Source organism: Electrona antarctica, assembly GCF_951216825.1.
Source record: "Electrona antarctica genome assembly, chromosome: 16".
Lineage (NCBI taxonomy): Eukaryota > Metazoa > Chordata > Actinopteri > Myctophiformes > Myctophidae > Electrona > Electrona antarctica.
In genome coordinates this window covers 38,563,256-38,588,185 of record NC_136797.1, presented here as the reverse complement: position 1 = coordinate 38,588,185, position 24,930 = coordinate 38,563,256, and the positions used below count along the sequence as shown (strand labels likewise).

The window sequence follows — 24,930 nt, the reverse complement described above, 5'->3', positions numbered from 1 at the left end:
TTAACCATTATTTTACACTTTAGCTAATGAAAAATGGAAAACTCTTAATGGCCTAACGAGCTCTCTGTCTGTCCCTCTCTCTCAGGTACACGTGTCCCTTTGTGGAGAAGTTCTCCATAGACATAGAGACTTATTATAAACCAGATACGGGGGGTCAAGTGGACGTCTTCAATCTGTCTTCTGCAGAGAAGAGACAAAGGACAATAGGTTAGTGTCACACACGCACACATTCACGCACGTCACACACATGCGAGCACGCACACACACTCACACGAACGCACACATGCCCACGCACACACGTACAAACACACGCAGGCACATGCGCACGCATGCACACACACACACACACACGCACGCACACACGCACATGCACACAAAAAAGACATTATGCATTATGTTGTTGTTGTCCTATGTGTGCTGTCGCACTTTGACCCAAGACCAAGACAAGAGAGAGAGATTTGCCCGTAGGCTGTATTTTATTCAGAAGTGATTTTACAAGGAAAGGCGGATAGGAGGTGAGCATTCGTCTATGCGAAACTACAACTGAAAGTCTCTATTTCTCTTCTTCTCCAGGGGCCGGGAGGTCCGGGCGGTGAACATAGAGATTTACTATTAACAAAGGTTTTTCTTCCTGTTAGGACTCTCGGGCCGGAGGCCGAGTCAATTCCGGCAGGGTCGCAAAAGAGAAACCCTACGGAGGTATATAGACACTGTGTTATTCCAGGGCAGAACGGGGGGGGGGGGGGGGGGGGTTCCTATCCGCGGTGGCGCTTGCCAGTCATCACCATCTTTTCCTGTATTTCCCTTAGTTACTCGGTCTCTCCCGAGACCGTGTCGAGCCAGTCGAATGCCTGCGGGAGGGGGGGCGAGAGAAGCATGATTATACAGCGTCACAATATTTGGCATTATTTAGAGCAGGGGTTCTCAACCCGTGGGTCGCGACCCCTCGGGGGGTCGCCAAATTGTTTTAGGGGGTCCCCAAATTATTTAAAAAAAAGATTTTTTTTAAATTTTTATTTTCACGATTTTTCAAAAATAGCAGACCTACAAGCTCGTAGCGCGCCACTCGGTGGCGCGCTATGAGCTTGTAGATCTGCTATTTTTCAATAGCTAAATTATAACAATGCTTAAAACACCAAAAGGGGTTCCCGCCCAAAATGGTTTAAGGTTATTGTAGCAATCAATTTATACTGGGGGTCGGGAGGGGGTGGGGCGGGGGTCCCGAGACATTGCCAAAGCATTTCCGGGGGTCCCCGGCCAAAAACGTTGAGAACCCCTGATTTAGAGAGGGAATTATCTGTGAGATCTCTTACCGCCAGACGCCTATATGCGTGCACAGTTGCACACACAGAGAGGACAAGCGGTGAATGGAGGGAGGCGGCCGCTTTTATACCCGGCCCGCAGGTGTGAAGGAGTTGGCTTGATTTAGGATCGAGACCGGTACGTAGCGGTCCGCTATGATTCGTCCCAGCGGCTGTCGCGGCGCCCCGCCTCCCTCTACCTGCCTCTCTCCGGTGTGGAGGCGCTTACCTGGCTGGCGGGCCCGTATAGAGACCCCACAGTGCATACATGCATGTCTACGTACGTACATGCATGTGTGTGTGCGTACGCGTGCGATGCCACAGCATGATGTGGGTTGCAGATGAGGTGAACTGTGAAATGTGATTACATAACACACACACACACACACACACACACACACACACACACACACACACACACACACACACACACACACACACACACACACACACACTTATTAGCATTGCCATCCACGTACATGGAGACGTCAAAAGGAATTTGCCTTTAAAAACCCTAACCCGGGCTTAATATCAACCCCCTAAATGCATGCCTCATCTTAACCCTGACCCAAACCGGTTTTCTTAATTGTAATCCGTGGTGGACAAAATATATGTGACAAAAACGAACTAATCTCCATGAATTCAAGGCTTCGTGGGGTGTGTAAATGATAGAAAATAAGTAATTCTTTGGGCGAACCAGTCCTTTAACCCATTTTGTGCAGGAACCCCTTTTGGTGTTAGCATTATGTTACGCTTTAGCTATTGAAAAATAGCAGATCTACAAGCTCATAGCGCGCCACCGAGTGGCGCGCTATGAGCTTGTATATCTGCTATTTTTGAAAAATCGAAGGACTGACATAGAAACATAGCTTTTTCAGAAAACTGTCAGGATGTAGAAGACATTTTTAGAATCTGATCTCAGGTCAAAATGGGTTAAGTTTGACATGCATCGTAGTGAAAGTCACCAGCGTGCAAAAAGAAAAATCCAATGCTCCAAAGATTGACTTGAATACAGTAATTAAGTAAATCTACCTAGCATAGTTACATACTGTCCACCACTGATCGGAACCGTGGCTCTGTAAAAAGCTTTATTAGCCGTGAGCATTTTTCTCAACGTGACCAGGAGAAGTTCCCTTTAAGTCAGGGGTTCTCAACCCGTGGGTCGCGACCCCTCGGGGGGTCGCCAAATTATTTTAGGGGGTCCCCAAATTATTTTCCAAAAAAATAAATATATATATATATATTTTTTTTTTTTAATTTTTCACGATTTTTCTAAAATAGCAGATCTACAAGCTCGTAGCGCGCCACTCGGTGGCGCGCTATGAGCTTGTAGATCTGCTATTTTAGAAAAATCGTGAAAAATTAAAAAAAAAAAATATATATATATATATTTATTTTTTTGGGTGCTATATATATTTATTTTTCTAAAATAGCAGATCTACAAGCTCGTAGCGCGCCACTCGGTGGCGCGCTATGAGCTTGTAGATCTGCTATTTTTCAATAGCTAAATTATAACAATGCTTAAAACACCAAAAGGGGTTCCCGCCCAAAATGGTTTAAGGTTATTGTAGCAGTCAATTTATATTGGGGGTCAGGAGGGGGCGGGGCGGGGGTCCCGAGACATTGCCAAAGCATTTTCGGGGGTCCCCGGACAAAAACGTTGAGAACCCCTGCTTTAAGTCACATTGTTTGGTGTTACTATCCCTGAGAGGACATTATGTCCTCAGTGTGCAGTGGTGGAAAAAGTACTCAATTTGTTTCCTTAAGTAAAAGTATCAATACTGCAATGTAGAAGTCCGCTATTCAAAAAGTACTGTAAGTACAAAAGTGTTTTTTTTTTGTACCCTTATGAAAACAAGTCATAGTGCTTTTTCTGGGTTTATCCTCTTTGTATAGACTTTGTATTGACCTGTACTTTCGTTGAACTGTACCCATTCTACAAAATCAATCAATCAATCAATCTGTCAATCAATCAATCAATCAATCAATCAATCAATCAAACTTAAAGTACCAAAAGTAGAAAGTACTCATTATGCAGAATGTCTCATTTCACAATGTTCAAATGTCTAAAAATCTTTCGAAAATAGCAGATCTACAAGCTTGTAGATCGGCTATTTTCAAATGGGGCTGAAGTTGTTAATGTATGTTTTGTAATAATAATCAAAATATACAAAGGAACTAATATAAGTTAGTAACTAAAGTTTTCAAATAATTGTAGTGGAGTAAAAGTACAATATTTGCCTCTGAGATATAAGGAAGTAGAAGTAAATATATGGAAAATTATGCAATTAGTTACTTTTCACTGTGGCATGCCATACAATATACATGACTGCACCTGCACAGCAGGTTTACAGTATGCTATGGCTGCATGCGGCTACTCTTCACTCATATGATTTGCATAAATTAATGTGGATATTGTGTAGAATGATTCTGCTGCCCTCTCTTCTTAACCACATTTATTAAACCTGGCATCCTTATTTTGGGGGGACTCATTGTTGGTGAAAGTTCTTTGAAGAAAAGGAAAAAAAGGAAAAAATCATTCCCTCAAAAACCACCCTCTAGGGGGTGCGTGACATGAAAAGGCTAATTACCCAGGGGGCAAAGGGGGTTGACCTGCATTTGTCATAACATACAAAGTTGTCCACCAGAAATAATATCTATGACCCCATAGGATCACAACCTATATGGACAACTCGGTAAATTTTGTTGCGAAAGTCCAATATGGCCGCCCCCAATATTAGCCCCTATTAGTTATAATGGGGGGTGAATAGGGCAAATTTTTAAACTGAGAGATATTTCCACAAAACTTCTCAGGTTGATCAATGATATGAATACGAACATTTTTTGTATTGCAAGTTTCCATGAAATCCAATATGGCCGCCACAATATGGCCGCCACAATATTAGCACCAAGAAAATAGGTTTTGGCTCTAACTTCTGAACCAGATGAGCTAGAAATGTGCAAACTTGGTGTCTATTTCATGGTTTCTGACCATGAGAGACTCAATGGAATACCTATTTTATTATTGGGTGTGTCTGGACCCTTATTGTGCATATTTACAAGATGGTGGCTACCCGAAATAGTGCTTTACCATTATTTCTACCATGATTGTTGACTGTTTTGGCAAACACAAGCAATATTAATCCATTGGCTAAGATTCATGGCACAGAAGGGACATATTTTCTTGAGCTTGCATATTGTCAAAATGGCTGCAAACATGAAAAAGAAAAGAGACATTACATTTCCTGTCAGATCCTATTACCCAGGGGGGCAAACCACCCCTTTTTGGATACCTGCATTTGCCATAACATCAAAGGTTGTCCACCAGAAATATCTATGACCCAATAGAATCACAACCTATATGGACACAACAGTCAATTTCTTTGCTGGAAATCCAATATGGCCACCACAATATTAGCCCCCATTAGCCTATAATGCGGGTGAATAGGGCAACATTTTAACTGAGGGATATTCCCACGAAACTTCACAGGTTGATCAATGATATAAATACCACAATGGTTTGTATTGGAAGTTTCCATGATATCCAATATGGCCACCACAATACTAGCACCCAGAAAATAGGTTGGGCTCTAAATTCAGAACCAGATGAGCTATAAATACAAACTCATGGTTTCTAACCACGAGAGAGATATATCAATATTTTAGCCATAATTTCCCTCTATTAAGCATTATTGTTCTGGGGTGTTTCTTTGCAGAAAGACATCCCTCTGGCTGTATTTTGGTTTTGTTATACAGTTTCTTTTGGCATTTCCTCTGTTTATGTTGACAATCATCTCTGGTAGGGACGTGCATCGTCAAGCCGGACATCCCTTCCTTCACTGAGTATGGATGGTCTCTCAGTGATGGTCCCCTGTCCATCTAGAGCCAGCCTGGCCTATGCCAGAAAATCTGTTCATGTGCCAGGGACTGGAGACAAGATGCAGCAGGAGCTTCACTCCATTCCTGACTGGGGATGCATCACCATTATCTTGGACTCTGGCTGGCATCCTGTCATGAAAGGACGCAATGAGAGAGATCAATGTCCCTGGACAGCCAAACTTGCCAGGGATCTGCCACAGGCCCTCACGATTGACTGTGTGAAAGGCCTTGGTGAGGTCGACAAACACCATATAGAGACCCTTCTGCTCTCTGCACTTTTCTTGCAGCTGGCAAATGGAAAAGATCATGTTACAGGTACCTCTGCCTCCGTGGAAACCACATTGGGATCCAGGGACAACATTCTCAGCATGGCTGATTAGCCGGTTGAGGATGATTCTTGCTAAGATCTTTCCTGTGATGTTCAGGACTCAGGAGGGCTATACCATGATGGTTATCCAAGTATGCCCCGTCCCCTTTCCTCTTGTAAACATGCACTATGGATGCGTCCTTGAAGTCTTGAGGGACTTCGCCCTATCCAGATTACCTGGTACAGGTGCCATGCCTCCATTCTTGTAGATGTCTGCGGGCAACCCATCACCTCCTGGTGCCTTTCCAGAAGGCAGTGCTTTCACTGTCTCTGCACTGGTGGGGGTGAGGGGGGGGGTCAGCCAGATTTGATTGGCAGCTGGGGTATCGTGGCAATATCCTCTTCGGAAATTGAGGACTCTCTGTTTAAGACCTCACTGAAGTGCTCTTCCCAGTGTGCTAGGATGTCACTCTTGTCAGTGAGCAGGACACTTGTCAGAGGAGCGGACTGGAGTTTAGCCAGTGGTTTTGGGCCCATAAATAGCACACAGAATGATGCATGCATCTGAGACATTCCCAGTCAGGAATGGAGTGAAGCTCCTGCTGCATCTTGTCTCCAGTGCCTTGCACATTAACAGATTTTCTGGCAGCCTTTGATACAGCTACATAATATTGTCTTGTTCATTGACATAGGCCAGGCTGGCTCTGTAGATGGACAGGGGACTGCATTCCCGTCACTGAGAGACCCTCCAGACTCAGTGAAGGAAGGGATGTCCGGCTTGGCGATGCACGTCCCTGCCAGGGATGATTGTCAACATAAACAGAGGAAATGCCAACAAACAGTAGAACAAAACCAGAATACAGCCAGAGGGACGTCTTTCTGCAAAGAAACACCCCAGAACAATAATATCTTTCGTGGTTAGAAACCATGAGTTTGTATTTCTAGCTCATCTTGTTCAGAATTTAGAGCCAAACCTATTTTCTGGGTGCTAGTATTGTGGTGGCCATATTGGATATCATGGAAACTTCCAATACAAAAAATTATGGTATTCATATCATTGATCAACCTGTGAAGTTTTGTGGAAATATCCCTCAGTTAAAAATGTTGTCCTATTCACCCGCATTATAGGCTAATGTGGGCTAATATTGTGGTGGCCATATTGGATTTCCAGCAAAGAAATTGACCGGTGTGTCCACATAGGTTGTGATTCTATTGGGTCATATATATTTCTGGTGGACAATCTTTGATGTTATGGCAAATGCAGGTATCCAAAAAAGGAGTGGTTTGCCCCCCTGGGTAATAGGATCTGACAGGAAATGTAATGTCTTTTCTTTTTCATGTTTGCAGCCATTTTGACAATATGCAAGCTCAAGAAAATATGTTCCTTCTGTGCCATGAATCTTAGCCAATGGATTATTATTGCTTGTGTTTGCCAAAACAGTCAACAATCATGGTAGAAATCATGGTAAAACACTATTTCGGGTAGCCACCATCTTGTAAATATGCACAATAAGGGTCCAGACACACCCGATAATGAAAATAGGTATTCCATTGAGTCTCTCATGGTCAGAAACCATGAAATAGACACCAAGTTTGCATTTCTAGCTTATCTGGTTCAGAAGTTAGAGCCAAAACCTATTTTTTTGGTGCTAATAATGTGGCGGCCATATTGTGGCGGCCATATTGGATTTCATGGAAACTTGCAATACAATTTTTTTTCGTATTCATATCATTGATCAACCTGAGAAGTTTCGTGGAAATATCTCTCAGTTTAAAAAATTGCCCTATTCACCCCCTATTATAACTAATAGGGGCTAATATTGGGGGCGGCCATATTGGACTTTCGCAACAAAATTGACCGAGTTGTCCATATAGGTTGTGATCCTATGGGGTCATAGATATTATTGATGGTGGACAACTTTGTATGTTATGACAAATGCAGGTTTCCTAAAAAAAGGGTGGTTTGCCCCCTGGGTAAATGGTGGTGCTATGGTGTTATTGAAGGGTGCTAGCCCCTCCTATGTCCAGCTTTGAGGGTCTGTGAAAGGGTCTGTGAAAACGCAAACATTGAAGACAAAAGTGTATAAACACAAACATTGAAGACAAAAGTGAGGACGCAAATTGTGATTGGCCAGAATGAGATGATGTATGATGACGTATGATGATAAGAGCGCCCCTCACTTCACACAGGTGTGATTATTTTAAATACCGGTATATGAACATATACAGTATGCTGCATATATGTGGATTGGTTCATATATTTAACTTTCCGTCTAGGGGGGTGTGACATAGTGAGAGACTACATCCAACGCTGTCATTAATGTGTTCCATTACAGACCCCATAGACATAGTGAGAGACTACATCCAACGCTGTCATTAATGTGTTCCATTACAGACCCCATAGACATAGTGAGAGACTACATCCAACGCTGTCATTAATGTGTTCCATTACAGACCCCATAGACATAGTGAGAGACTACATCCAACGCTGTCATTAATGCGTTCCATTACAGACCCCATAGACATAGTGAGAGACTACATCCAACGCTGTCATTAATGTGTTCCATTACAGACCCCATAGACATAGTGAGAGACTACATCCAACGCTGTCATTAATGTGTTCCATTACAGACCCCATAGACATAGTGAGAGACTACATCCAACGCTGTCATTAATGTCTTCCATTACAGACCCCATAGACATAGTGAGAGACTACATCCAACGCTGTCATTAATGCGTTCCATTACAGACCCCATAGACATAGTGAGAGACTACATCCAACGCTGTCATTAATGTGTTCCATTACAGACCCCATAGACATAGTGAGAGACTACATCCAACGCTGTCATTAATGTGTTCCATTACAGACCCCATAGACATAGTGAGAGACTACATCCAACGCTGTCATTAATGTGTTCCATTACAGACCCCATAGACATAGTGAGAGACTACATCCAACGCTGTCATTAATGTGTTCCATTACAGACCCCATAGACATAGTGAGAGACTACATCCAACGCTGTCATTAATGTGTTCCATTACAGACCCCATAGACATAGTGAGAGACTACATCCAACGCTGTCATTAATGTGTTCCATTACAGACCCCATAGACATAGTGAGAGACTACATCCAACGCTGTCATTAATGTGTTCCATTACAGACCCCATAGACATAGTGAGAGACTACATCCAACGCTGTCATTAATGTGTTCCATTACAGACCCCATAGACATAGTGAGAGACTACATCCAACGCTGTCATTAATGTGTTCCATTACAGACCCCATAGACATAGTGAGAGACTACATCCAACGCTGTCATTAATGTGTTCCATTACAGACCCCATAGACATAGTGAGAGACTACATCCAACGCTGTCATTAATGCGTTCCATTACAGACCCCATAGACATAGTGAGAGACTACATCCAACACTGTCATTAATGTGTTCCATTACAGACCCCATAGACATAGTGAGAGACTACATCCAACGCTGTCATTAATGTGTTCCATTACAGACCCCATAGACATAGTGAGAGACTACATCCAACGCTGTCATTAATGCGTTCCATTACAGACCCCATAGACATAGTGAGAGACTACATCCCTCCACACGAGTACCTGGTGGAAGAAGACCCCAAGCTCTACCAGTCGGTGAAGACCAAGCGAGGCCCGCTGAGCGACGACTGGGTCGAGGAGATCAACCGGGACCCCCACGGGCAGACCCCCGTCATGTGTGCCTACAAACTCTGCAAGGTGGAGTTCAGATACTGGGGGATGCAGTCAAAGATCGAACGCTTCATTCACGACGTGGGTAGGTACTGTTGCAAGACGTACTACTGTATGGGCAGTTCTCTGAGGTTTTCATGTCGGCAAGGAGCTCCAGATTGATAGTTCGGAACCGCAAACCGCACCAATGAACACAACTCCTTGCAACAGCAACTACTTGCAACTCCTTGTAACTTTTGCAACCATCATCCTAGTTTGCAAGGAGTTGCATTGGTGTGGTTTGTTTTGTTGCAAGGAGCTGCGACTAGTTGCAAGGAGTTGCAAACTGGTGTGGTTTGGGCCTACAGAAGCCCATTTGGAACAGAACACTGTGCAGTGTATTTGGTCATTATGAAAGACAGATGTGTAGAGCGATCAAAGTAAGCGATTTAGCGTATGACCCACTGCACGGTTGGAGCTGCGGTGCACTCTGGCTGTTGCTATGCCATTTTTCGCCTGTACCACTCGTTATCGGATATAATATCAGATTAAGGTAAGAAAACGATTAATCTCGAATTCTCCTTTAATACAATATACATGTACATAACTAACTATTACATGTGCAGGTGGTTCCCCTACTCTTCCATTGCAGACATTTTGAGACATTTTGACCCTGTGTGTTGGCTAGGAACTGGTTAACAAGCAGTACTGCCTTAAGCTGATTAGCCCAATATTATTTCCCATGGCCAAGGGGGGGGGGGGGGGGGGGGGGTTATTCAGGAGACCCATTCAGTTTGAATCAGTTTCCATTATCTTTCTCTGGCAGATTAGGACATAACATTTCTACTGATTGTAGTTTTGACTCTTCTGACCAGAATCACCGTATATCTTTCGAACGATTGGTCTTTCCCATTTTTGTTTCCAGTAATTAAAGCCGGCAGGGGAAAGTACAGGGAGGAAAATGAGACCGAAAAGATTGTGCACAATATAATAACGGACGAGGTTAAGCAATTACATGCAAGAGAGAAGTGCAATTTGGAAAGTGTCTAGGACCAGAGAGAAAAGAAGATAGGAACACTGTCTCTCTGAGATAACAGAGCAGCAGACAGGATCATTTGCTGCCTGTGTTCAGCAGGCTGGCAGGTTAATCACAGTAATCTGGGGTGCTGTTTATATATGGGCAATGCTCTCAGACCGTCTATTGCACTCTCTAGTGCAATAGACATACAGAAGCTCCCAATCATTAACTACTTTAACCCTGTGTCATCTCCATTTTAGGCATGTCATTTTATTCTTTATCCCATGGTTTTTGTAACCCATTTTTCACCCGGTGCCAATTGCCTAAAGCTGTAATCCTGGGCGCTCTCCTCCCTCTGCCAACCTGGGAGAGCCCCGGACTGAGCTCATGGGCTCGTGGGCTTCCCCGACCTACCCTAGGGGACATGGGGAGAACATGCAAACATGCACAGAGAAAGGCCCTTTCGCCAACCCCACCTAGGGTATGGGCGCTGATGATGCGGAGGAACACAAATCTTCTTCTCGTCTCCTCATCTTCAGATGGGGGTCTGCAACCAAATAAATATCCTTTTGGGGGTCCTCCTTGGCATGAAAATGTTAGAGAACCACTGATTTAGAAGGCATTTGTAGAATCGGCCTTGGATCTTAAATGCATGTGTAACAGGGTCAGTCCATTGAATGGAAACGTTTGCCGGACGTTTTCTATCCAGGGGTCATCTGGCTTGTGGTTGACATTTTTGTCCAAATTAAATTTTTGCCACGGACATACAAAATGAGTGGACAATAATATTACCAGAAACACATACTGTAGATGGCACTGAATGACCATAACATTATACTGGTGTGTAAAAGAGAATTTGCCACAGACACGTTTGTCCGCGTAGGAACACATTGATGACCACCTGTATTCTACTCCCTCCAGGCCTACGCAAGGTGATGGTGCGGGCCCATCGGCAGGCCTGGTGCTGGCAGGACGAGTGGTACGGCCTGACCATCGACGACATCCGCCTGCTGGAGCTGGAGACGCAGCTGGCCCTGGCCAGGAAGATGGCCCAGTACAGCCTGGCCGAGGAGGAGGGAGCGGAGACCAACGGGGGGTCCTCCTCCTGCTCCGCTGGCCAGGAGCACCACGGGGGGGACCAGGGGCCCGAGGGGGGCCTGGGGGTCATCCCCGAGACCAACGCCGCACTGGGGGACGAGGCGCGGGGGGAGCTCACCAAGCAGTGGTCCATCTCTTCTAGATCCTCCAACCGCTCTTCTAAAAGAGGTGTTGGCCACCGTTCTGTGACCCCGTTGTTGCAGGGTCATATCGGCCGATACCGATTCCGATATATTACATTATTATATTATATACAGTATATATTGAACGCATTGCTGATTTTTGTTTTGTTTTGCTTTGCTGGTGAAAGTAGATGGTATTGTACCGCTCCCCACTAACAGCTGACACTCTGAAAGAGACAGAAGGCAACACACACAGGCTCGCGCATCAAAACAGCCGCCACCATTATTTTCAATGGACCTATCCCACACCGGCCGTGTCAGACACGCATTCACGCCTCTCCCGGCGCTCTGATGCGCCACTGTTCTATTTCCAGTCGTTGCCGCGCGGTGAAAAAAAGGAAAAACAAATGTGGCAGCGGAGCGCTGCGTCCTGTTGGTGCACGTCGATACTGTGCTGTGCAGCCTGTGTGTGTTGCCTTAGAGACAGGCAGACAAAGCCATTGATGGTCACATTATTATTGCGCCATCAATATCTGTGAAAATAATCAGGATTATTTTGAGACCGATTCGATAACAATACAGTGTCATTTTTATGGCCGATTTCGATACGCTACAGATTATATTATGTATCTCTACTTCTTACTGTACCTTATCGTTGCTGTCATGAACCGCTTATCTCCAAATTCTTACTTTTAAAACGTATAAATGAATGTCCTACTTGATCACACTACAGCGCCAGACGATGCGGCGCATTTTGAGCTTGTAGATCTGCTACTTTTGCTGCTTTTGAATTTGAATTGAATCGAATTTTAATTGGTTTCCACCCGACAGACGTTGTGTAAATAAAATGACTAAACTTAACATGTCTGTCTGGTGCAGAAACCTTGTATATCCTACTTTGTCATACAGTCATGCAAAAGTAGGGCTTGTAGCAAGGCTTGTTGTATTATGTCTTTTTTCTTTGTTGGAAAGATCTTTAAAGTGAAAATGGTTAAGTCTGTGAGTGGGTTTATAAATATTAATATTGAACCAACGAAAAAGTATGAACCAGAGCTCGTGACTAATTAATAACTACATTAGATCCTGTGGAACACACAGTTTCTTTGTCGGTTTCCTGAAAAGTAACCTTTGGAGCCGGCAGGGGCAATATGAAAGATAATTCACTCTCTTATGGTTAAAGCACCCGTGTAATGTCTGTTGTATGTAGTGAAGTTTAATCCAGTATGTATTCCCTATGTCTACAGGCAGCCCATCCCACCAGAGCATTTCAGAGTGGAGAATGCAGAGCATTGCTCGGGACTCCGATGAAAGCACCGATGACGAGTTCTTTGATGCGCACGGTACGCTCCAGTGTTGAATTTGGTGACTAAGACTAAAAGATTTTGATATTTAATCGACTAAGACTAAACAATTTCAGATGACTAAAATAGGACTAAAACTAAATGGTGTGTTATTCTTATGACTAGGACTAAATCAGAGTTTGCTGTCAAAATTATATATTGTAAAATGTGTGCAAAGTAGGTTTTTTAAACTGATAATTGCTTGCTCTAATGCTTGGCCCAGTCTTTGGTCACAAAACGCTTAACTCCCTTTGTTCAATGTACAGCCAAAGCCCAATTTATTTTAAGACACGATTAAAGTGAACTTGCACTACTTAATTGGAAAGCTGCTTAGTAGTATTAATGTTAATGTTAAATTGTGTCAATTTCCAAACTGTACAGTAGTCTTATTTTAGTGTTCTTGTTATTGCATGACCCTGCAGTTATAGGGATATTTCACCCCAGACAGTTTTTCAGTTGCTTGTTTCAGTATTTAGATATTTGATTTATTTTAGCTGCCGCCCCATTTCTTATAAATCTGATCAAATGAATATCAAATATCATACCGAATCAAGCAACTTAAGAACTATCTTTACTATATTTTTTTTACAAAAGCCTGATTAAAATAGCCCAAAAATATTTTGAAAGTGAAATATCCCTTTTAAAGATATTTCTGTACTGTGTGTGTGTGCGTGTGCGCGTGCCATGCCTTTGATTCCTTTCTTTTCCTTTCTCATCCTGCAGAAGACTTCTCTGATAACGAGGAGATATTTCCCAAGGAGATCGCTAAATGGAATTCCAACGATCTGATTGACAAAATAGAGACAATTGAAGTAGATGAAGCAAACGGTAGGTTGTTATACAGTATACACTGTAGATCAGTGATCTTTTTCACATCCAGGTCCAGGTTCTTTATTTTGGTATTTGAGCCACGGACCATTTGATGAGTATATATTTGATGAGTGTATTGAATATTTTGTTATCGCTGGATAAGATTTTGACCACAATGCCATGCTGTATTGATGTGGTACGGTACCATTAACACAATCAGCGCCGGGATTCCTTCAAAATAGAAGCTCTGGGGTGCCGCTTTTACTCTGAAACCCCCAGATTATTCCCAGATTGTATTAATATCCCCTGACTATTACGGGTCCATTTGGTTCCATTTTACGCTCTCAAGAGTTAAATTATCGTTAAACATCTGTATTACTTAATAATTTACAATAAGTCTACACAATTTGAGAATGTAGAATAATTTATATTTTGATCAGCATTTTCCTGTTATCTCTCCTATGGCACCACATCAATACAGCATGGAATTGTAGACAAAATCTGACAAAAACAAAGATTTTGGGTCTGAGAGGCTAAATCTCATCAAATGGTGGTCCGTGGCTCACACACCGAATATATAATGGACCTTGATATGAACGGGGTTGAAAACCACTGCTGATTGTATACAGTATGAACATTCATCGTCTGTCTAGTCTAAATGCTCTCTCCTTTGTGTATGAATGTATCCACAGAATCCCTGTATCAAGAGTCTGGGGAGGAATACACAGTCACAAGTAGTCAGGACACCCACATTGAGGTAGGTATTTCCTTACTACTATTACTCGTGCCTATGTCAAACTGATATCTATCATTGCCTGTATCAATACACCTAATTTCATTTAGCTGGTGGGACCAGTGTTTATTTCGTCAACTAAAATCTATGGACACAGGATGACACAGGGGGGTGTGTGTGTGTGTGTGTGTGTGTGTGTGTGTGTGTGTGTGTGTGTGTGTGTGTGTGTGTGTGTGTGTGTGTGTGTGTTCCCACACGCACACTCAAAAGCTAATCTGATCACACCCCCGTCCGTCACTGTCAGTTTGTGGTACGCTGGGTTTTTGTCTGACTGTTCCGTCGCTCACCCTCACTACACATTCACACTGCACTCTCCTGTCTCCTCCCCTTCCTTCCTTCCCTCCCTCTGTCTACTTCCTCCCTGTTTTCTGCCCCCCCTCCCCCCCTCCTTCTCACCTGCAGGATGGTTCGTCCCAGCAGTGTCCTCAGTCCTCTAAGATTCATGTTCTCATTCTGGTGCTGCATGGAGGCAACATTCTGGACACGGGCTCTGGTACACTACATCCACAGGGACTTTGTGTAGAAATCACTGTTTGAGGGTGGGGGGGGGGGCTTAGCTGTTTGAGGGTGGGGGGGGGGGGGGGGGGGGCTTAGCTGTTTGAATCAGGGGCGTCATTTGGGGCATCAAATGCCGCCCCCTAGTGTTCACATTTATCGTCAAATTCAGTTATTTTATGCATAATTAAAATTATGCATAAAATTCAAATTCAAATCTTCTTCTGCAAACACACCTTTTATGTTAAGTGTACACACCGATTTAAGACAAGAACGTTGTGCAGAAACCACTGTTTATTCAAAGATTTGTACACATTTTCACGATTTTTCAACAGCTACAGTAAAATAATGGTTAATGTGGTTAAACGCTAAAGTGACTCGGATGCGTTCCAGGTCTTAATGGTTGGGGGGCTTTGGGTGGTGCAGGGGGCTAAAGCTCCTCGCCCACCATGGTTGGGGGGGGGGCTTTTGGTGGTGCAGGGGGGTAAAGCTCCTCCCCCACCATGGTTGGGGGGGGGGGGGGGGGGGCTTTTGGTGGTGCAGGGGGGTAAAGCTCCTCGCCCACCATGGTTGGGGGGGCTTTTGGTGGTGCAGGGGGGTAAAGCTCCTCAACCCACCATGGTTGGGGGGGGGGGGGGGGGGCTTTTGGTGGTGCAGGGGGGTAAAGCTCCTCAACCCACCATGGTTGGGGGGGGGGGGGGCTTTTGGTGGTGCAGGGGGGTAAAGCTCCTCAACCCACCATGGTTGGGGGGGGGGGGGGGGGGGGGGCTTTTGGTGGTGCAGGGGGGTAAAGCTCCTCAACCCACCATGGTTGGGGGGGGGGCTTTTGGTAGCCTGGCGCGGCCAGACTCATAGCGAGGGTTCACTGATGTTTCCTCCCCGCATATGAGTCTGGACTCGGGCTCATTGACAGAGTGTATGCGGAAGCTGGAGAAATCAGAAAATGACCGGGGCCAATCGGGCCAATCAGTGACTGCGTTTCAACGGCTGTCCGTACAACAGTGAAAAGCAGCCTCTGATTGGTTCATGTGTATATGGTGACGTAACATTCATGCTGCAGGACTTTCAAAACAACAATGGCTGCCCTCAACGCAACAAGTTTAAAAGTTTACACAGAAAAGATAAGAACAGCAGTTATTTCAGATATAGACTCTGACATATATCCGACATATCTCGCTCACGTATAAAGTAGAAACTATTAAACAGACCTTGTTGTTTTTAGCGTGGTTGCCGTGGTATGAGGAGCGGACCAGCGCACTGTGTGGTGACGTCAGCTTTTTGTTACGCTGATTGGCTAGATGGATCTGTCTGTCAAGGCAACTACTAACGCCCACTTTTCAAGCTGCCTATGGCCGAAGTCCAGACTCATATGCGGGGAAGAATCTTCAGTGAATCTCCGCTATGAGGCTGGCCAAGCCAGGCTAGGCTTTTGGTGGTGCAGGGGGGTAAAGCTCCTCAACCCACCATGGTTGGGGGGGGGGCTTTTGGTGGTGCAGGGGGGTAAAGCTCCTCGCCCACCATGGTTGGGGGGGGGGCTTTTGGTGGTGCAGGGGGGTAAAGCTCCTCGCCCACCATGGTTGGGGGGGGGGCTTTTGGTGGTGCAGGGGGGTAAAGCTCCTCGCCCACCATGGTTGGGGGGGGGGCTTTTGGTGGTGCAGGGGGGTAAAGCTCCTCGCCCACCATGGTTGGGGGGGGGGGGCTTTTGGTGGTGCAGGGGGCTAAAGCTCCTCGCCCACCATGGTTGGGGGGGGGGCTTTTGGTGGTGCAGGGGGGTAAAGCTCCTCGCCCACCATGGTTGGGGGGGGGGGGGCTTTTGGTGGTGCAGGGGGGTAAAGCTCCTCAACCCACCATGGTTGGGGGGGGGGCTTTTGGTGGTGCAGGGGGGTAAAGCTCCTCGCCCACCATGGTTGGGGGGGGGCTTTTGGTGGTGCAGGGGGCTAAAGCTCCTCGCCCACCATGGTTGGGGGGGGGGCTTTTGGTGGTGCAGGGGGGTAAAGCTCCTCGCCCACCATGGTTGGGGGGGGGGGGGGCTTTTGGTGGTGCAGGGGGGTAAAGCTCCTCGCCCACCATGGTTGGGGGGGGGCTTTTGGTGGTGCAGGGGGCTAAAGCTCCTCGCCCACCATGGTTGGGGGGGGGGCTTTTGGTGGTGCAGGGGGGTAAAGCTCCTCGCTCACCATGGTTGGGGGGGGGGGCTTTTGGTGGTGCAGGGGGCTAAAGCTCCTCGCCCACCATGGTTGGGGGGGGCTTTTGGTGGTGCAGGGGGCTAAAGCTCCTCGCCCACCATGGTTGGGGGGGGGGGCTTTTGGTGGTGCAGGGGGCTAAAGCTCCTCGCCCACCATGGTTGGGGGGGGGGGGGCTTTTGGTGGTGCAGGGGGGTAAAGCTCCTCCCCCCCCATGGTTGGGGGGGGGGGGCTTTGGGTGGTGCAGGGGGGTAAAGCTCCTCGCTCACCATGGTTGGGGGGGGGGGGGGCTTTGGGTGGTGCAGGGGGGTAAAGCTCCTCTCCCACCATGGTTGGGGGGGGGCTTTTGGTGGTGCAGGGGGCTAAAGCTCCTCGCCCACCATGGTTGGGGGGGGGGGGGGGCTTTGGGTGGTGCAGGGGGGTAAAGCTCCTCTCCCACCATGGTTGGGGGGGGGCTTTTGGTGGTGCAGGGGGCTAAAGCTCCTCGCCCACCATGGTTGGGGGGGGCTTTTGGTGGTGCAGGGGGGGTAAAGCTCCTCGCCCACCATGACGGAGACGTCATGGTGAGCGTGGTGTTTGAATCCTCTCGGCAGTGCATCTGGATTTTACTATTTTATTTCTACATTGCAGTATTGATACTTTTTACTTAAGTAGAATCCCCACGACTGTGCTTTGTGTTCCGTTGCAGGCGAACAGACCAGCAAGCAGGGAGACGTGAACACGCTCAGTGGGGCGTTCGAGACGGTGATGAGACTCCACTATCCCACGGCGTTGGGTCGCATCGCCATCCGTCTGGTTCCCTGCCCCGCTGTGTGCGCCGACGCATTTTCACTGGTGTCCAAGTGAGCAAACACTCTCCAGTTATCGCCGTTGCTGTTGTCGGGCAAGAAACCTCTTATCTCCATATTTTGACTTTTTGTGTTTTTTCGTGAATTAACGCCCTACCTGATCATACTACAGCAGTGGTTTTGTTAAGGTTCATTATTTTACCACCTTTTGATGAGATTTAGCCTCTCATACCCAAGATTGTTTTAATGTACACTGCTAACTGTCCGGTGTCCGTCCGTCCATCCCGTTGCAGCCTGAGTCCGTACAGCTACGACGAGGGCTGCCTGTCCAACAGCCAGGACCACATCCCCCTGGCCGCCCTGCCCCTATTGGCCACCTCGGCGCCGCAGTACCAGGACGCCGTGGCCACCGTCATCCAGCGAGCCAATCAGGTGTACGCCGACTTCACCAAGTCCAGGGAGGGGTCTTCGTTCTCCGGTCAGGTCAGTGTGGAATTTGGAGGGCTTTCCCGGTGGTGGTGGGGAAGGAAATTAAGTCACACACAGTGTCAAGTGTGTGTTTTAACTCTTTTTATTTCCTACATCAAAATGACAAACGTTTCGGCTATCCAGCCTTCCTCAGTGTCTGGTTAGCCAAAACGTTTCGTCATTTTGATGTAGAAAATGAAACGAGTCAAATGTTACAAACGGTCTTCTAAGTAGTCGTGGACTGGTTTGCTTCTCCCCCGACAGATTTTTTTAAATTATTACAGCCAATTGCTGCACAAAATTTTGGCATTGTGATCAGCCCCCAGCAACTAAGAGTGTAAGACAGTTATGGAAAATTATATTATTAAGCATTGGAACACACATTTTATTTCACTTATATGTTCATTAATTTCACGTTATAATATTCACATATATAATCTCATTTTAAATCATAAGTGGCAGATCTACGTACAAGGTCGTTTTGAGCTTGTAGATCTGCTCCCTTTTGCTATTGTTGAATTTCAAAGAAAGCAATAAGGTACACCCGCACACTGTGTATCTGCTCGGCACAAGAGTATTGTCTTATTTAATGAAGCAACGTTTCGGTCACTAGGGACCTTCCTCAGATGCCTGAGGAAGGTCCCTCTTGACCGAAAGTGGCCCCTAGTGGCCTACGCACCTGTGCATACGCCTGATTGCTAGGTGTGCGATAGTTTTCTCCTGCTATTGTTGAATTTGAATCCTAGTGAAAACGAACCGTTTACACCCTACAGAGATGACTTATTTCCATTACCGTTCCCCCATGAATGTACTGCATCAAAAGCACTGGGTGCAGTATAATGAAATGGCCACCCCACCCGGCCGGTGGTGCTCCATCCCATTCCATGCCTGGCTGGCTGGATTCAATGTTTATCTATTGGCCGTGCGTTTATTATTCGTTATAGAGTGCAATGATCAAAGTTCAGCAATGTCGAAGGCTGACCACAACCAGGGCAGGGGTCATCGCCATGTTGGCTTGTGGTGGACATTTTTGTCAAAATTCAGTTTTTGCCACAGACATGCAAAATGAGCCTTCTGTAACTCTCAGAGTGCACAAATGGAACCAAATGGACCTATTACGGGTCCATTTGGTGAGTTATGGGGTCCCTTGAAAATAAAGTATCCTAGTGGACTGACTGACTGGACTCCTAAGGCCATATTCTTGCGCGCCGCCTTACACCTTATCCCTAAACTCCTTTCCCCCTTTATTTTTTACTATTTAAAAAAAAAAAACGTTTTAAATATTTCAAATAGCCGATCTACAAGCTCACAATGTGATGATGTAGATTGGCTAGTTGAACAATTTCTAAATGTTTTTCAAAATAGTAACATTTGGCTACTAAGTTTAGGGATAAAAGGGGTAAAACAAGACACGTGGGCAAGATAGGCCCCTAATGTGCCATACTTCAGTGTCAGCGGTGGCCGAACGGATAGCGGCGCGGTCTAGATACCGGAAGGTTCCCAGTTCGAATCAGCCGTCCGACACGTTAAAATTACCACCGCTGAAATGCCCTTGAACAAGGCATCAACCACTACGATGAAATGTGTTCTATGAGCAGGGCCTGGCTGGAAACAAGTTCTTGAGCTTAGCCCAGATACCCTGGGTAAATATAGATTTCATTTCATTTCATTTCATACATGGAACGTGACATTCAGTAACTGGTTCTCTATGATCAAAATAAGAACATTATAATGTTATCTAAAAATCACTTGTGTGAAGTGAGGGGCGCTCTTATCAACATACATCATCATAAATCCCATTCCGTGCTCAGCCAATGAAATCATCGCTATGGGGTGATCAGTCAATGTTTGTGTTCACACAAACCCTCAAAAAACAAACGGACAAGGTACGGCCAAGTCTTGCCACGGACACATTTGTCATACTTCAGTGTCAGCGGTGGCCGAACGGATAGCGGCGCGGTCTAGATACCGGAAGGTTCCCAGTTCGAATCAGCCGTCCGACACGTTAAAATTACCACCGCTGAAATGCCCTTGAACAAGGCATCAACCACTACGATGAAATGTGTTCTATGAGCAGGGCCTGGCTGGAAACAAGTTCTTGAGCTTAGCCCAGATACCCTGGGTAAATATAGATTTCATTTCATTTCATTTCATACATGGAACGTGACATTCAGTAACTGGTTCTCTATGATCAAAATAAGAACATTATAATGTTATCTAAAAATCACTTGTGTGAAGTGAGGGGCGCTCTTATCAACATACATCATCATAAATCCCATTCCGTGCTCAGCCAATGAAATCATCGCTATGGGGTGATCAGTCAATGTTTGTGTTCACACAAACCCTCAAAAAACAAACGGACAAGGTACGGCCAAGTCTTGCCACGGACACATTTGTCCGTGTATGTGTATGGCAGTGGTGGAAAGTAACTAAGTACTTTTACTTAAGTACTGTACTTAAGTACCATTTTGAGGTATCTGTAATTTACTTGAGTATTTCCAATTCCCAGTACTTTTACTTCTACTCCACTACATCTCAGAGCCAAAAATTTTACTTTTACTCCACTACAATTATTTGAAAACTTTAGTTACTTTGGAGATTTTAATTTTGATTAGAAAACATACATTAACCACTTCAACCGTATACATTTCGACCATTTGAAAATAGCCGATCTACAAGCTCACAATAGATTTCGTACACATTTTGAACTTGTGAAATGGCACATTCGGCACAATGAGTACTTTAATTTTCGTACTTTAAATACATTTTGATGCCGATACTTTTGTACTTTTACTCAAGTACATTTTCAATTCCGTACTTTTAACTTGTAACGAAGTAGTTATAAATTGCAGTATTGGTACATTTACTTAAGTAAAACAATGTAGTACTTTTTCCACCACTGGTGTATGGACACATTGATGACCCCTGACCACAACTCACACTGAGCGCTCTCTGTGGTGCCTGCGCCACTTTGCTCGACAGAGCGACAAAATCCATCCTTTTGGTGCTGTGCAGCAACCCATTGGACATAATGGCATAGAGCCCTGCGGTGCTGCGTCCGCGCTCGGCGTGGAATAAGGCCCATTAACGCAGTAGTGGTTTTCAAACGTTTTCATTCCAAGGACCCCCAAATTGATAGATATTTTGGCCGTGGACAGCCCACCACGCCCCATCTGAAAATGTGTTTTGCCAGGGTCCTCCGGAAGAGAAGATTTGTGTTCCAAACACTTTCTTTTTTTTTAAATTATGTTTTTATTTTGGTCATCGTGTACAAGCATAATGAACAACTACATCATGAGATCAAGTACATTACAATCATATATATATATATATATATATATATATATATATATATATATAAAGATATATTTCCCATGTTCTCAATGGTGACCAAAGTTACAACATTTTCTTTTTCTTTGGAGCAAAAAAAAAACGAACAAACAAGAAAAAACAAAAAAGACAAACATCTGGGCAGCTCTGAAGGGAAAGGGGGAAAGGAGACGCTTTCACAAATCTACATTACAACTTATTTGTAAGCAAGTACAGGGTCATACATTCAGCAAGTTACAATAAAAGAAAGGAAATGAGAATAAAACATAAAAATAAAAGAGGTATACATTACATTACATTACAGTCATTTAGCAGACGCTTTTATCCAAAGCGACTTACAATAAGTGTATTCAACATAGGTAGGGAACAAAAACTACTAATCACCAGAAGTCTTTAGTGCATTTTCTGCAAAAACAAGCAACCAAGAGTATACCTAGCGCTAAGGTAAAAGTGCAATATATCAGCTACCTATTTCCTTAACCGGATGAGACAAAATAGCTAAATCAAATGAGCATGAGCTAAAACAATTAAGTGTATCGACTAAACAAGATCCAATAAACAATACAACAATAGAAAACAAACGTTCGTACAACTAGTTAACAACAAGTAGGTCAGGCAGAGAGGAAGGGTAGTGTTTCCTGAAGAGGTGGGTTTTCAACCTGCGGCGAAATATGGGCAGTGACTCTGCTGTCCTAACATCAGTGGGGAGTTCATTCCACCACTGTGGGGCCAGAACAGAAAAGAGTCGTGACCGTGTGGATCGGCCAGAAGGACCCTTGAGTGACGAGGCAATCAGTCGCCCCGAGGTGGCAGACCGAAGTGGTCGGGCAGGGGTGTAGGCATCGACCATAGCCCGGAGATAGGAAGGAGCTGTTCCTTTCACTGCCCTATAGGCTAACACCAGGGTTTTGAACTGGATGCGGGCCGCTACGGGGAGCCAGTGTAGAGAACGGAGAAGGATGGTTGTGTGGGAGAACTTGGGGCGGTTGAACACCAGACGAGCCGCAGCTTTCTGAACAAGCTCCAGAGGTCTGATGGCAGATGCCGGAGCACCAGCAAGGAGGGAGTTGCAGTAGTCCAGGCGGGAGATGACGAGAGCCTGGATGAGCACCTGGGCTGCCTTCTCCGTGAGGAAGGGGCGAATCCTCCTGATGTTGTAGAGGAGGAATCTGCAGGACCTTGTCACTGATGCGATGTTTGCCGAGAACGTCAGTTGATCGTCCAGGGTCACACCCAGATTTTTCGCAGTCCGAGTTGAGGTCACCACAGCATTATCAATGGTGATGGCCATGTCTCGGTGCGGACAGCCCTTCCCCGGGAGGAACATCAGCTCGGTCTTGTCCAGGTTGAGCTTCAGGTGGTTTGTCGACATCCACGCCGAGATGTCAGCCAGACAAGCAGCAATGCGTGCCTCCACTTGGGTATCAGAGGGGGGGAATGAGAGGATCAGCTGGGTGTCATCGGCATAGCAGTGGTAGGAAAAGCCATGGGAGTGGATGACAGCACCCAGAGATGTAGTGTAGAGAGAGAAAAGAAGAGGACCCAGAACCGAGCCTTGGGGAACCCCAGTTGTGAGCCTGTGTGGTTCTGACACAGACCCTCTCAGCATCACCTGGTAGGAGCGACCCGTCAGGTAGGATGCAAACAGGGAGAGTGCAGAGCCTGAGACACCCATCCCCTCGAGGGTGGAGAGGAGGATCTGATGGTTCACCGTGTCGAACGCTGCAGACAGGTCCAGGAGTATCAGGACGGAGGAGAGAGAGTTCGCTCTAGCGGCATGGAGCGACTCCGTCACTGCCAGCAGGGCAGTCTCTGTCGAGTGACCCACTTTGAAACCAGACTGGTTGGAGTCCAGGAGGTTGTTCTGGTGGAGATAGGAGGACAGTTGTTTAAAGACAGCACGTTCGAGAGTTTTAGATAGGAAGGATAGAAGGGAAACCGGTCTGTAGTTCTTGATCTCAGAGGGGTCAAGTGTCGGTTTCTTCAGGAGGGGGGTGACTCTGGCAGTCTTGAAAGTAGAGGGAAAGTAGCCAGATGTCAGAGAGGTGTTAATAAGGTGGGTTAAGAAGGGAAGAAGTTCAGGTGCAATAGACTGCAACAGAGTGGATGGGACCGGGTCCAGAGAGCATGAGGTGGGGCGACTAGAGGTAACTAGAGGTAACAAGGAGGTATAGGACGAGCGATAGCAACACAATACTTTGTTTTCCCTTATTCAGCAAAAGTCTGATCGGACAGGTGCGATATATTCAGTCCATTTAGTCCAGATCCAGAAGAACTTTTCTTCCTGAAATCTGAGTGAGTACGTCAGTTTTTCCTTTCCAAACACTTTCAAGAGTTTTTCGTTCTTTTTTTCAAAAAGAAGTGACGCATTGTGAACTTGTATATCTGCTATTTTTGAATAGTCAACATAATAGTACTGTATAGATAAATGTGACTAAAATGATTGTCATGCTGTGTTAATACATTTTCCGGGGACTTCCCATGGAAAATTGGGGGTCCCCGGACCCCACTTTGAGAACCAATACATTAGCTTGCACCAGCCTGTGTGAGTTAAGGGTATAGAAGGGGCGGGTTGCCGATGAAATCAGCCTGTGGCGGAAAACACTGTCACCAAGGTTCACTCCCACAGTCCACTCCCAATTACTTGTTTGCCCAGGATTTTTCTTTCTTCTGAAAACAAAACGCCTGCAGTTCTCGAGGCTACCAGTGCATTTTTGCCATTTTTTGAGGGGCGCTATATACAGCTTTAATGTTTGTCTTTCAATAATGCTTGTATAAGAAAATGTCATAGACAATAGAGAGAAATGTTATGTTTGTTTTTGAGGACTAAAACAAACATTAACACCCGTTGCTTAAACAAACATTATGTTGTAATTGATGTTGTAAGATAACAGTGCCCCTCACTTCACACAGGTGTGATTTTTAGGGTTACGTACCCTAAAAAAAATCACACCTGTGTGAAGTGAGGGGCGCTCTTATCATCATGTATAATCTCATTCTGGCCAATCACAATTTGCGTCCTGACCTTTCCGTCTTTACTTTTATCTTCAATGTTTGTGTTTACACAAACCTGGAAAGCTTGGCATAGGAGGGGCTAGTGCCCCTAAAAAATACTTGAGAGTAAATGTACTTGGTCACTTTACACCACATGGGGTTTTCACTCCCCAAGTATGACGTAAGAATACGTCATACTTGGATATTGGATATTGTCAATAGACGGTCAATGATCCCCCTCTGCTGCAGGTGTGTGTTATTGGAGCTCTAAAAACCCACCGTGTATTATATTATGGAGAAA

General features: G+C 45.5%; 1 protein-coding gene across 1 annotated transcript in view; it reads left to right on the top strand.

The window, feature by feature from the left end:
• pitpnm2 (phosphatidylinositol transfer protein, membrane-associated 2) overlaps window positions 1-24,930 on the top strand; it is a gene marked incomplete at its 3' end in the record, with an annotated part of 93,646 nt that overhangs the window by 42,540 nt on the left and 26,176 nt on the right. Inside the window, exons 5-13 of the mRNA XM_079525149.1 lie at window positions 86-207; window positions 9,063-9,299; window positions 11,133-11,477; window positions 12,676-12,771; window positions 13,495-13,599; window positions 14,274-14,338; window positions 14,777-14,867; window positions 17,738-17,891; window positions 18,131-18,320. Coding sequence (XP_079381275.1) covers window positions 86-207; window positions 9,063-9,299; window positions 11,133-11,477; window positions 12,676-12,771; window positions 13,495-13,599; window positions 14,274-14,338; window positions 14,777-14,867; window positions 17,738-17,891; window positions 18,131-18,320 — 1,405 coding nt within the window. The remainder of the gene's footprint in view (window positions 1-85; window positions 208-9,062; window positions 9,300-11,132; window positions 11,478-12,675; window positions 12,772-13,494; window positions 13,600-14,273; window positions 14,339-14,776; window positions 14,868-17,737; window positions 17,892-18,130; window positions 18,321-24,930) is intronic.